The sequence below is a fragment of the Manduca sexta genome, unplaced genomic scaffold, assembly GCF_014839805.1.
Source record: "Manduca sexta isolate Smith_Timp_Sample1 unplaced genomic scaffold, JHU_Msex_v1.0 HiC_scaffold_3311, whole genome shotgun sequence".
In the NCBI taxonomy this organism is placed as follows: Eukaryota; Metazoa; Arthropoda; class Insecta; order Lepidoptera; family Sphingidae; genus Manduca; species Manduca sexta.
In genome coordinates this window covers 1-14,501 of record NW_023594366.1, presented here as the reverse complement: position 1 = coordinate 14,501, position 14,501 = coordinate 1, and the positions used below count along the sequence as shown (strand labels likewise).

General features: G+C 32.7%; 3 protein-coding genes and 1 pseudogene across 3 annotated transcripts; 2 read left to right on the top strand and 2 right to left on the bottom strand.

Annotated features, from left to right (window-relative positions):
• The first annotated feature begins 4 nt into the window (after window positions 1-4).
• On the top strand, window positions 5-3,501 carry LOC119192884 (annotated as a pseudogene).
• Window positions 2,908-6,200, bottom strand: LOC115444418 (glutamate-rich WD repeat-containing protein 1). Its single transcript, XM_030170194.2, is given in 9 exon segments — window positions 2,908-3,650; window positions 4,035-4,252; window positions 4,616-4,770; window positions 4,846-4,907; window positions 4,909-4,983; window positions 5,152-5,370; window positions 5,487-5,525; window positions 5,527-5,647; window positions 5,768-6,200. Coding segments are annotated over 9 exon segments (1,335 nt in total). The 5' UTR covers window positions 6,076-6,200; the 3' UTR covers window positions 2,908-3,512.
• A 1,531-nt stretch (window positions 6,201-7,731) lies between these two features.
• Window positions 7,732-12,047, top strand: LOC115444407 (pentatricopeptide repeat-containing protein 1, mitochondrial). The gene is given in 7 exon segments (XM_030170174.2): window positions 7,732-8,226; window positions 8,228-9,062; window positions 9,065-9,184; window positions 9,187-9,347; window positions 9,423-9,595; window positions 10,476-10,647; window positions 11,784-12,047. Coding segments are annotated over 7 exon segments (2,031 nt in total). The 5' UTR covers window positions 7,732-7,899; the 3' UTR covers window positions 12,027-12,047.
• LOC119192885 (eukaryotic translation initiation factor 3 subunit L-like) lies at window positions 12,040-14,164 on the bottom strand. Its single transcript, XM_037446630.1, is given in 6 exon segments — window positions 12,040-12,369; window positions 12,721-12,954; window positions 13,189-13,374; window positions 13,472-13,617; window positions 13,620-13,755; window positions 14,023-14,164. Coding segments are annotated over 6 exon segments (912 nt in total). The 5' UTR covers window positions 14,098-14,164; the 3' UTR covers window positions 12,040-12,234.
• Window positions 14,165-14,501: the final 337 nt, after the last annotated feature.

Below are 14,501 nucleotides of genomic sequence, written 5' to 3'. Positions count from 1 at the left end.
ATATCAGATTAAAAATTATGGCATAGACTTAATTGAAGTGAATGACAATGGTTCAGGAATCACTGAAGATAATTTTGCAGCATTAAGTAAGAACATATTTTTTTAAGTAATGATGCAAATTACTGAATTGTTTCAATGCCATTCCTATTTAAATTTTACAGCTTTAAAATACCACACATCCAAATTGAGTGATTATTCTGATTTACTTGGTGTAACAAGTTTTGGATTTAGAGGGGAAGCATTGAGTTCCTTGTGTGAATTGGCAAATCTCACTGTAACAACAAGACATAGCAGTGCTGATTATGGTATGTTATTTTTAAATTAAACTTGTCACAAGTTTTTAATTTGATAAAATACTGATGAGTAAAATATTTTCAGCTACTAAAATAGAATATGATCACAAGGGCAACATAAATAAAAAGACCTTATGTTCAAGGCAAATTGGAACCACAGTCAGCTTAACCAATCTTTTCCATTCCTTGCCAGTGAGGCAAAAAGAATTTCACAAGAATGTAAAGAGGGAATTTAATAAAATGACACAACTATTATATGCATACTGTTTGATTTCTGTGGGTGTTAAGTAAGTTATTTGATTATTATAGAATATTTATTTTGTATTATATGAATTGCTGAATCTGTCATACAAAATAATTTCAGGATAACCTGCAGTAACCATACCAGCTCTCAGTCGAAAACCATGGTAGTAGCAACACAAGGATCAATGTCATACAAAGACAACATTGCTTGTATATTTGGCTTAAAACAATTACAAACAATACTAGAAATAAATCCTGAATATGTGTTGAATATAAAGGATAACATATTCAAGGGTTTATCACAAGAAAAAGAAAGCATTGAAAATAGTATTCAAATTGAGGATGTTGAAATTGATTTATCAGAAGACTCTAATGAAAATGAAGCTGATGCCAAAAGTAAAGATATAGCTAACTCACAAGGCTATAAAAATGTTGTAAAACCTGTTGAATTTACAGGTTTTATATCAACTTGTGAACATGGTAGTGGTAGGTCAAGTGCTGATAGGCAATTCTTTTATGTAAACAGTAGACCTTGTGAACCAACAAAAGTAGCAAAGTTGATTAATGAAATATATAGACAATTCAATCCTAATCAGTATCCTTTTGTATTTTTAAATGTCAACATAGACAGAACATCAGTTGATGTTAATGTAACACCTGATAAAAGAAAAGTGTTCCTCACCAAAGAGAAAATTATATTAGATGTTCTTAAAAATTCATTGCTTAAACTGTTTGAAAGTGTACCAAGGACATTAAAAGTGGATCCTTCACTTAATTCATATAAAGCAAATGATGTTAAACCAGATATGGATCAACCAAGAATATTTAATTCATTTTTGTCACAATTTGGTAACAAGTCCATATCAGTTGGTGAAACTAAAAGTGCAGACAAATCAGAATCTAGAAGTGAACTAAAAGGAAGTCCACATCAATGCTCGACTTTATATCGTCAAAAACAATAAAAAGAAACCATCAAAGATGATCATCTTGTTGAAGACTTTTCTATGAATTTAAAAGACGAAAATGCTAGTAAACATCCCGATAATATGAAAACAGAATCTTTTCGAAATGATGAATATGAACAAATACCCACTGCTAAATGTTCACCTGTTCCTTCAGATTGCATTGAAACTGAGGAAGAAACAACTAAATCAAGAAATACATCAAAAGAAACTGATTATGTTACAGAAAATGCCAATGAAAACATATTGTATTTAGGATATACCTCACACCGTTCCCAAACACACAAATAAGAAAAGTTTCAGATATTGTATTAGAAAAATCTCATACAATATATTGTAAATCAAAATCTGCAAATGTTAAAGAAAATATAGAAAGAGATCCAAAACCTAAAAAAACCAAGGTTGTGACAGATCAAGAAGATTTAGGAAAGGGCAATAGAAAATCAGTAATTCTAAAAACATCTCTAGAGCATGTAAAAACTTTGAGTAAAATAAACATGGCCCATAAAGTCAAAATGATGCCAACAAAAGTCAAATTCAAGAGTACAATCAATCCAGTGTTCAATAAGAAATGTGAAGAAGAGCTAACAAAGGAAATATCAAAAGAATCATTCAAGCAAATGAAAATTGTGGGACAATTTAACCTAGGCTTCATCATTACAAGATTAGATGAAGATCTTTTCATAATAGATCAACATGCTACTGACGAAATATATAATTTTGAAACATTGCAGAAAACCACTGAACTCACTAGCCAGAAGTTAGTTATGTAAGTAATTCAAGGTTGATTTGTAAAATTTTGAACTCTAGTACAAAATAGTTTATCATTATTATGTTACAGACCACAACAGCTGGAGCTTACTGGAGTTAATGAACAAATACTGATGGACAACATAGATGTGTTCAAGAAGAATGGATTTGCATTCGAAATAAATGAAGATGCCCCACCAACAAAAAGAGTGAAACTATTGACTTTGCCTATGTCGAAAAATTGGATCTTTAGCAAAGATGATATAGAAGAGCTTCTTTTATGTTACGGGTACTTTATCAATGAAAATTGTGCATGTGTAGTAATAATTTTCATGGAATCTTTTTTAATTAATAACAAACATTACAGGAATCCCCATCTGAATATTGTAGACCAAGTAGGGTGAGGGCTATGTTTGCTTCAAGAGCATGTCGTAAATCAGTTATGATTGGAACAGCTTTGAAAAAATCAGACATGCGTGTACTTGTAGACCATATGGCAGAAATAGATAAGCCTTGGGTGAGTATTTAAATGGGCTGAACACAAGCAAGTAATCAACTGTATAATCTTATATATAGACATGCATATTGTAGCCGTGGATAAAATGCGCAATCAGATTACTGGATGCAAGTCCAAATGATTCATTAAAAAAAAGGACAGCTAGGTTTAATGCAATTATAATATATTCACCTCATAGTTTAGCAGCACATACATAAATTGATTTTTACATAAATCATAAGCTTTTGAACCATCCTGTGCAACATACATGATATGAGGGTAACTAGATAAATATTGATAACCATCATTGCCAAAAGTGTTGTTTGATTATTGTAATCCAAATATTACTTATTACACTGCACCACACAACCAAACGCAATGGTTGTGTGGTGCAGTGGGTTCTTTCTAGAGCAGCCTTAACATTTTGTTCTAGCAAAATATCTAAATTATTTCCAATGTTAAGTATGTAGCAATTTGGTAGCAATATGCCAGTGAAAATTAATTATAATAATTTTGATAAGCTTTGATTTTTATAATAGATGTTAAGCTGACAGTATTGCATTTAAAGATTAAAGTATAACAAGTACTTTATAAAGAATTCTTATTCATTACAGAATTGTCCACATGGCAGACCAACAATAAGACATTTAATTAATTTGGCCATGATACATACTAAAGACAACTGTGATTAATTTTTATAAGATTACCTTTTAAGATGTTAAATTTTGAATCATGGAAATAAAATACTTTTACAATATTTTTTTTATTTCATACACTAATAGTTTTGAATATATTAAATCCTGTATGGGCTGTTGTCACAATGACGCCTGGTATTTGCTTGTGCCAATGCAATTCTTTTATGTCTGTTTGTCCCTGGTGTATAAATAACAATTGGGGTGGTAGGTTCTGGAAAAAAATAAGTATAAGTTAAAATATTTTCTTGATTCTTAATAATTCCGAAATTACCTACTAAATCCAAATGTTACTACTGTACAATATCAGTACACATAAAAATAAATTACAATCTCTTACATTTGACAATTTTGAATCTTCATAAGCTGGTTGCGGAAAATAACATTCTTATTTTCGGCAACTAAGCTAATGTAAGTAAATTATGAAAATTAATTTCTCAAAAATAATTACCGCCTTAGATAGTCAACTGTGCGTAAACTAGTGGAATTTTATATGCTATCCTATAATTTTGCTCTAAACATTGTGACCAAATTTAAAATCATACCCTGACAAAATTTAAAAAAGTGTAATGGAGTTTCAATTACAAAACATAAATACCTTCAATTCTTCATCAACAACTTCATCATCATCTCGTTCAACAGCCAAATCCCACAAAGCAACTTGGTTGTCCTCACCAGCTGACGCTAACACACTTGGCTCAGTCCAGTGCCATTCAACTGATGTTACAGGTGCTGTGTGGTGTTTAAATGTACCCACTGGTGACCCACTTGTAAATTGTCTCAAATCCCATATATGCAGGAAGCCATCATCTCCACCTTAAATTTATCATTATGAACAATATTTAAAACACTTTTACACAATGTTATAAAATAGGAGTGGAGAATTTAAAAAGATAAAAGTCTATTTGTCTTGTTTTTATTTGTTTCTTATTTTATTTTATTTATTTGTTTGTTATAGACTATTTGTTAAGTTTATCACTCACATACAACAATATTTTCCTAAAACCAAAGTACAAATTGACTTTTGAAGCCTGGTACCAAAAAATACTTAATACTTTCTCTAGAAAGTATCTTTTATTGAAACAATCAATATATTCACAATAAACTCTAGTTTATTGTGAATATATTGATTGTTTCAATAAAAGATATTTAATAACCAAACTGTACACTGGAACTCACCACTAGCAATAAATGGTTCCTTTCCATTCCATGATATCACATTTATGTCACTTTGATGTGCATTTTCAGCCGTCAGCATGCATGCTTTGTGTGGTGCTGCTCTGGTATCCCATATCCTTATTGTTTTGTCCACAGAACATGTTGCTAATACATTTCTATAGGTAAAAAGTAATATTATAACAACAATATATGATTTAAAGAAATATAACTAATATTTAAACTTTAATTACCTTTCATTTGGAGACCACTGTATGTCTTCAACAGAACTGGTGTGCCCTACTAAGGGACCCTGGATCCACATCCCATGTACCTGCTTGATTTGGTTTCCAAATGTGAATGTCTTTTCGACAGTCACCAGTTGCTAAAACCTGATAGACAATTTACTTACAATACAAGAATAATATTACAATTTACACATATATTTTAGAAATATATTAATTATGTGTTGACTACATTCTTGAAGATTGTTTATTCAATGCTTGGCTTGCTACCTCAGTGAGCATTGTATGTAAAAGACAGACTCAAGCTTTACTTACTCCTGGCTCTGTTGGACACCAAGCTAGACCAAAGCCCTCCTGTTGGTGGCCATCAAAAGAATACAGTGGTTTTACAGGATTGGCAACAGTATCCAAATTGTATCTCTCTAAAAGTGCTGGGTCATCCACAGCTTGCAGTTGTTGAGTCACATTCCAAATATCAACTCTTCCTAGCTCAGACCAACTAGCTGCTAGTACAGAATTCTTGAAATGTGTTGTCTGTAAAATAAATTAAATTTACAATACTATCCTGAGTTCTGATATTTAAAGTTTCTCATCAATATTATTATAGTACACTAAAGCTATCTTATATTATTTTTAAAATAGATACTTACTCTTATTCTGTTAACACAGCCCTGGTGTTTGATAAATGAGAATGCTCATCTGGCGTTTTCTCTCCTCATCCTCGTCATCCTCATCATCACTCTCATCTGATTCATCATCATCTTCAGCCTTCGATGTCGGATGTAAATTGGTCATTTTGATTACCAATAAACTGATAAAAAATATTGATGAGTATAAAGGTTTCTGCACCATTCAAATATAAGTTTATTTATTCGTATAAAATTTGGTTTATTTATTGAATAAAGGACAAAAATTTACGAAACTTACTTACTTATTTAAATGGGCACTGAAGTTCTGCGTTCCGGCAACTACATATGCTGTCATGGGAAATTCACTTCTGTCGTTGCCAAGATTATCCGGTATAATATCGAAGCTAAGGCATGGTGCTCCTGTTTGAGCCTGGTGTAGCATTATATATGCAGATTGGTCACACACTAACTGCTCATCCTCTTTGAGTGGTTGACCGGGAAGGTAAGTCTTTGGGCGGTCGTCTTCTGTACCCTCTTCATCTTCTTGCATTTCTTCATCTTCGCTCTCAGAAGAACTAGCTTCCATCTGTTCATCAATCTCGTTAGACATACTATTGGTTTATTGAGAAATTAATGAAACACGACGTGGTTTTAGGTTATGACTTGTGTGAAGAATAGGAATTGCAAATACTCAGGAATATGTCAAATTTCACGTCAAATTAATGCCACAGGCACAGATAATCTACAGAATTAAGTACAATTAAGTATATCATAACACGCGCAATCCGTGTCTTGGTAAAATTAATGTCAAATTACAATGTAATTCGTATTCAAAAATATTGTAATGGGAAATTTCATTGATAAGCATTCGTTAGAGAGTACTATATTCTTTGCATTTAAATCAATATGTAACATCCGTCTACCTATCTAGATGCTTTACCTACGGATGGCGTGGTTTATATTTCTTAACAGTTTCATATTGCGTAAGACTTGGCAGTATGGTTCTCTTGGTTTAGGGCCGGATACTTCGGCCTGTTCCCTACAGAACGAAGCTTATGGTTTCAACTTAGAGTAAATAATATATATGAAATAACGACCAAACTCCTTAAATAAAGATTTAAAAAAATAATAATAATAATATACTACGTTAGAATAATACATCAGCTCAGTTAAAATAAGATTTTATACCAACGTTACGCATAAAATATGACGCAAGGCTGCCTTACTAAAAATCCGCTCTTCTTTACTATAAATTTGATCCATAATTTTATATCGATAAAATTGCTGACCATAAATTTAAATAATTCTCTTTATTAATAACAAATTATTATTTAAAATACGCAATAGTCTTATAACGAGAATTTCTTATGTATTAACTGTATATAGTCGTTAGGTTTTTTTAAAAAAAAACTAATTACAGTGCAAATTTCTGTTGTAAACTGTTGAACAGTATGGCATCTTACAGACATGATCTTTTTCCGTCTAATTAACAATTACTATGATTACAATCATTGCAAAGGCAAATTGGAGAAAAGAATTAATAAAAAAAAGGCGTTACTTTTTTTATTAATTCTTTTCTACAATATAGCACACAAAATGAAGAAAATACACAAATGTAAACACAATTGGAGTCAAATCTTGGAATAATAAGAGTCACTATTTCGTAAACACACACGACACAAATTCACGATATAAGTACACGAAACGGAGGAGCTGGCTCAACCCAACGAATTTTGCAGAAAATTCAAGTTATTGAACAAAATTGGAATTATAAAGAATTGGCAAATAAAGATCAACAATAACAAATCGTCAGCTATCATAGCCAACATATAATAATATCAGCCCTATAATATATACTTGCCCACTGCTGAGCACGGGCCTCCTCTACTACTGAGAGGGATTAGGCCTTAGTCCACCACGCTGGCCCAGTGCGAGTTAGGAAGACTTCACACACCTTCGAAATTCCTATAGAGAACTTCTCAGATGTGCAGGTTTCCTAACGATGTTTACTTCATCGTTAAAGCGAACGATAAATTCACAAAGAATACACACGATTTTAGAAAAGTTAGAGGTGTGTGCCCTTGGGATTTAAACCTGCGGACATTCATCTTGGCAGTACGTTCCACACCCAACTAGGCTATCGCCGCTATAACATACTTTCTAGATTATTTTGTTGGTACTAGATGTAACCTAATGTTTTGTCAACCAAAATTAAACTCTATGTAATGCATATAAGATATACAATCATTCTTAGAAAACTCTGACCTAAACATCATTACACAAAATGTTCTAAGTGTCTACCCCTGGTTTTTAATTTCGTCAAAAAAATTGAGGTTAGGGATCATTTGTTTTGAACACAATGAGTGGTTTGGAGTGGTTGTTATAGTTAATTTATATAGAAAATAATCTCTAAAAGTATTATACCTCAATAGAAATGGCTTTTCGATGCGTAAAATTATTACGAACTATCGGATCCATAAACGCTATTCGGCATAATTCACTGTCAACTACTGTAACTATTCCTACGAACATAAAAACATTAAAACCCAAAGAGTTTAAAACTGAAGAAAATTTGGTGTTTCTAGAAGATCCCGATACGTTTGGCACTCTATCCCGTTTCTCTAATCACAAAAATATTCCACAAGATGAGGGAGATGAAAAGGAAAGTGATTTTTTAGAAAATGTACCTCTCAAATCTCAAAAGTTGACCATTAAACAGTATGCCGACATAATAAAGCAATATGTAAAACTTAAAAGATTAAAAAGAAGCAATTGACGTATTGGAAGTAAGAATGTTACAAGTAGATAGAGTTAAACCCGAAAATTACATTTATAATATATTAATTGGAGCCTGTGCTGATGTGGGATATACTAAGAAAGCATTTAAATTATTTAATGAAATGAAGAGACGTGGTCTTAAACCCACTGGTGACACATACACATGTTTATTTCATGCTTGCAGCAACAGCCCCTGGGCAGCAGATGGATTAAAAAATGCAAAACATTTGAGAGAACTCATGATTGAAAAAGGTGTTGATCCAAATTTGACTAATTACAATGCCATGATTAAAGCATTTGGCCGATGTGGAGACTTAACTACTGCATTTAAAATTGTAGATGAAATGATTGCAAAAAAAATAAAAATTAGAGTGCACACATTCAATCACTTGCTGCAAGCTTGTATTTCTGACAAAGAAAATGGTTTGAGACATGCATTAATTGTATGGAGAAAAATGCTGAGGTCAAGAGAAAAGCCAAACATTTATTCATTTAATTTAATATTGAAATGTGTTAAAGATTGCCAATTAGGCAATAAGGCAAATATTGAAGAGCTAATAGGAATAATACAAGAACAAATTACAATAGATGACAAAAAAAATATATTGCAAATTGAATCTGTAAATCAAGATACAACAGCTATTGATACTCAACTGTTGGTTGCTAAAACACCTCCCATTGAAATTCAGGATGATGTGGGCTTAGTAGAGAACAAAAAAGTAGTACCCTACAACGGTCAACATGAAATACAAATGCAAATAGTAAACAGAATAGATAAAGCTAATATAAATGAAAGATTTGTACCTAATCTACTATCTAAAACATTAAAATGGACCAAGTTTTGAATTTGCAAGAAGTCCACACTTTGCAAGAAAAATTTGCTATTGTTGGAGGCCAAGAGGATTTCTTAGAGGAAATGAATGCTTGTTTTGTTAAACCAGACATAAAACATTAACACAGATGTTGCCATTGCTAGAAGAAACAGTTGAAGCTGAAAACAAATTGCTGGAAACAATGAAAAAGCTAGAAATTAATGCTGATATAGATTTTTATAATATGTTAATTAAGAAGAGATGTTTGAGATCTGACTATGAAGCAGCTTTTGTAAGTTCTTTTGTAATTTTCCAATATACTATAAATACGCATTATTGACATAAAGCATATTATTATTTATTTCAGGATGTAAAAGAAATTATTAAAAAGGAAGCCAAATACCGGGAAAGCCGCTACCGTCTTAACAAAAAAAAGAGATTGCATGTAAATATCATGACATATGGTGTATTAGCCATGGCTTGTAAAACTAGATCAAAATCAGAAGCTCTTATAAATGAAATGAGAGAAGAACAGATAAAGTAATTACTGTTCATTATATATTTTAATAGCTTACAGCTTAACCTGTGTGAAATAATTTCCGGGATAGGAGCCCCACTACATATTTTTCTGGAATATAATGTAGCCTATGTCTCTATTAATACTGAAATTTGGTACCATACCAAACCAAATTTCATCAAAATCCATAGAGTAGTTTTTAAGTTTATTGCATTCAGACAGGTAGACAGATGCGGCAGGGCACTTTGTTTTATAATATATCTTTTACAACTTTCAAAGAGGAATAATTCAGCCTTACAGGTTTGTTGCGTGATTTAACCGTTTATGTAGCGCACGCAACTGAAGCTCTTAAAATGGATACATTTTTTCCGTCTTTGCAGTATTCATTGATGCTTCACACTGTGATGTTAAGTAGCCTATAACCTTTCTAGATAAATGGGCTATCCAACATTAAAATAATTTTTCAATTCGAACCAGTAGTTCATGAGATTAGCGCAATCAAACAAACTCATCAGCTTTATGCAATAGTATATGTTTTGATCTTCATATTCTTTTATATATTTATCTTATTTCGATGGCTCCCATACATTAGGATGTGTTTCAAAACTATTGACAATTTTTTAAGAACAGGTTGAAATTGTTTCAAATATTTACCTAAGGAATAATATTCATAAAAATGAGTCCCTTTACAAATCATGCTTTTTGAAACACAACCTTATATTTATACATGGGACTCATTGATTTGCTTGATTTAGACAATTTTGTTTATTTTAACCTTATACACAAGTACATTTTACGGATTATAATTTGCCACATAATTTGCACTCAATACTAACCATTCAATAATCCAAATGTTGGTCTTAATATTTTTAGAACTTAGTTTGGTTTTATGTAAATTTCCAGAATCAACATCCAAATTCTTGGCACATTGTTACGACAAGGCACTGCACATGTAGATATTGATTATGTTTTATACATAATGGATGTAGTGAGAGAAGAAAAAATACCTTTGAACAACATATTTCTTAAACATTTAGAGGATTTTAATGAGAAATGTGCTAACATTATTAAAAAGGTTTGTATTAATTTTTTTTTTTTTTCATACATTATTTGCAAATAATTATAGAATTTTAGTTACTACTAGTTTTGCTCGCGGCTTCGCCCGCATGAAGGAGTTTTTCAAAATAGAAAGAATCCTATTACCTTCCCAGAGTCTTCAACTATCTCCATACCAAAATTTATAAATATCCGTTCAGTATATATTGAGAAAATCGATCACATATAGACCGACAGAAAAGGGGACTTTGTTTTATTTTATATATGCTTCGCCCGCGTGGACTTGACTTCAAAAATGGAGCCGGTCGCGAACGTTCGAGAATGTTCGTTTTACGAAGCTACTCGCTAGGTGATTCGCTAGCCTCTAGGTGCCAAGCAAGCCGCCTGCCTGTGCGTTCGCGACCTTATATATATACAGAAATAATCTTTATAGCATGATTCAGTATTCACGTATGATGGCTTATTATTAGCGTATCTCATGTATAACTTTGGTGTTTCTATATCGATTTCTATGATTATTTTTTATGGAATATTTAATAATGTTAACTTTTTTAATTAGGGATGACTGAGAGTGTTATAAACGTAAGAGTAGACAAATATAATGAGAAAGCTTCGAACTGCTAAGCTATCGGGAGTTACACGTGTTATTGTGAGTCAGGATTCAGATCACGTATTAAGGAGAACATTTCCGTCATACATGATTTCTGTGTAGCTTTAACCATTAAGGTTGCACACGCGACGGAAGCTTAAAAAATGGAGTAACTTCTCCCGTTTTCCCAACATTTCCCTTCACTGCTCTGCTCCTATTAATTGTAGCGTGACGAAAAATATACTATAACCAGCACAGGAGTATGACAAATAATTGTACCAAGTTTCGTTAAAATCCGTCGAGTAGTTTTTGTTTCTATAACGGTTATACAGACAGACAGACAGACAAAAATTTTACCAATTGCATTTTTGGCATCAGTATCGATCCCTAATCACCCCCTGATAGTTATTTTGGAAATATATTTCATGTACAGAATTGACCTCTCTACAGATTTATTATAAGTATAGAAGATGTATTGGTTGATTGGGCTAATAAAAAAATAAGAATGCTAATGATGCTCTTCAAGAAATTTAGTACAGTATGTAAAATCTTCTTATGTTATTTAGCAAACATTTCAGAAAAATTCGAAATCCGGTGGTTTTGAGAAGGCTTATAAAAAGTATTCAAAAGCATATACGAAATGGCTGAAGGAAATGGATGTCGAAAAGGCTTTGGAACCGGAACATCCTTGGCAGCAATTTCGAGAAGAAAGTGTTGAAACTGTGCAAAGGCAGAATATTAAAATAGTGGAGCCTAAAAAATTTTATAAAAGGAATCGAAAATATGTGCCTTACGCGCCAAAGTTATAAATAAAAAAAAATAAAGTATTGTTCTTGCTTTTTATTTGAAAATTGTGGGTTACAAATCTTATATACCTGATCAAGAATATGTGCCGAACATAAACAGAATTACTTCAAATGTTATAATATTTCTTGTAATTTTGCATAAATTCACTCAGAAGGTGGATGCGGAGATGGGATTAATTATATTTATTGATCAGGGCTATGGATTACATGTTTAAATTTTAATTAGATGTAGTTTTCTGTTCAGTTCCTCAAACTTGAGAAGTTTGCGAATGAAGAAGTCGCCGTAACGGTGGGCCACCTTAGTGTCTGCAATGTGAATCATGTCGTTGTCGATGTAGAAATCCAACTGAAAATGAATAATAATAGATAATTAGTGCTTGTAAACGCGTAATGCATATTATGCAGTCTGCACACTCTAAGTTCCATAAAGCTTTATACTAAAAAATGACTAACGAATCCTGAAAATAAAGTGAGCTATCCTAAGATAGAAAAAAAATATGAAGTGATACAGTTTAGGAATCATTGATTTACCATAAGATTATTAATAAATCACTTATTAAGCTTGTTAAGACAACCTATCTTAATAAACTAATTAAGTTAGGTTGTTCTAGTAGTTTCTATGATCTTAACGGGATAGATACTTCTATATAGATAAGAACCTAGGATATTATATTTATTATAAACATTCACTAATTACCTCAGACCCACTCTGGAACTTTCCATCGAGTCCGCTAGGTCCCTTGGTCCACACGACGTTCTTCATCTTGTGCTTGAAGCAGAGCAGGTGTATGGCGAGAGCGGCGTGTTCTCGCGCGGCATCCCTGTCGCCGCCGCGCGCCGCTGACATGAACGCTGCTAGTTTGGCCAACGGAAGGGTCGTGTACAGCTTCAAGTAAGACCGAATAGTTGGCAACATTTTCTGCTGGCGAACCTGAAATTGGTAACTCTGTTAATGTACTGATTTGTAATAAAAGCACTTTTAGTTGAAATAGCAACTAGGAATAAATAAAGTCCTTTCTTTTAAATCACAATGGTTGTCTCATAGTATTTTGAATACCATTAAATGAGTAGAAGAACAAATCACTAGCTTGTGGGCATTTTGTGGGTAAGTGTCTGCCTATATAAAGTAGTTTATATCTGTGTAAAATGTTTTTATATAACAAACCTCATCCATAAAAACTTGAGTTTGATGCTTGACGGCATCGCGGCCGTAGTTTGAGCCAGGCTCGATGGGGGGTGGGCAGGGCGACAGGAATTTGGGGCACGCGAAAGTAAAGCAGGATTCAAATTCTCCCAAATCTCCATACTGCATCTTGAACATCTTCTCATGATAGTTCTTTTCTCTTAGTACCTATAAATTACCCAAGTAATATTAATAAGTTTTTGTTACATTTAATCATATAGAACGTAATCGTGAACACTAAAATATATATTATTAATAAACTCACCTGCTGAATAGATTCGTCCACGCACTGCGGGTGAAGAACCAAGCAAATGGCCAGAAGATTGTACATTTGCTCAGTCTGTTTGTTGATCTGATCGTTCTGGTACGAACGGGATGAGAAGAGCTGCTTTGTGCGCTGCATGTACAAAGCGCGGAGAGCGTGCGGATGGCGTCAGCGTAGCGGCGCATCATCATGTACGCGAAGCCCACATAGTATGAAGTGGATATTTGGCACGCTGGTACGTGCGAATACTGAGATTTCTTGTGCAGCTCAATATTTTCCAGGACCTGGAAATGAGATGTTAAAATATAACCGTTCTAGCGGTACTTGAGTTGACCCACTGGCTGAACAAGTTATCATCCCAGCTAATGGAAGACTAATAATTAAATTACTAAAATAAATATAGTCACATAAAATTACAAGTTGCTAAAAATATTATGATATAAAACCAAGTGTATTGGTGTATTAACTTTGAATAAAATAAATTAAGATTAAGGCTATAACAGAAACAATATGAATTGACTGTAATCATAATTATAATATTATGGTGTTACCTTGATAGCCTGATAATAATCTCCGAGCAGAGAATGCAAACGCAACAAGCCTACGAGGGAGAAGTACCCCAACATCTTGTAAAGCGAATGGCGGCCGAATTCACCGGCCACTGAGTCCGGGTCACCACCAGCCGCGTACACCTAAAAGCAAATTAACATTAAAAGGAGGATTATAAAAAGAATAATCCAATCATAAGGCTTATAACAGCGAACATACAGCCTCATAGTATTATTTCTTTTTTATAATTCCATGTGAAATTATCACATGTCTAATAAAATAATTAAATTATTATATCTCTTCCAAATTCAGAAATAAAATTCAAATGAAATTATAATTTGGAATGCTTTAGCCGCAATTTCTGCTTACACTAAACCATTCTTTATCTCATATTGTAGGCTAAATAAATATCCTCATAAATTAGCCAGATATAAAAGCTGAGTAACAATACACGGAATAAAGGAATATATTTTGTATATAT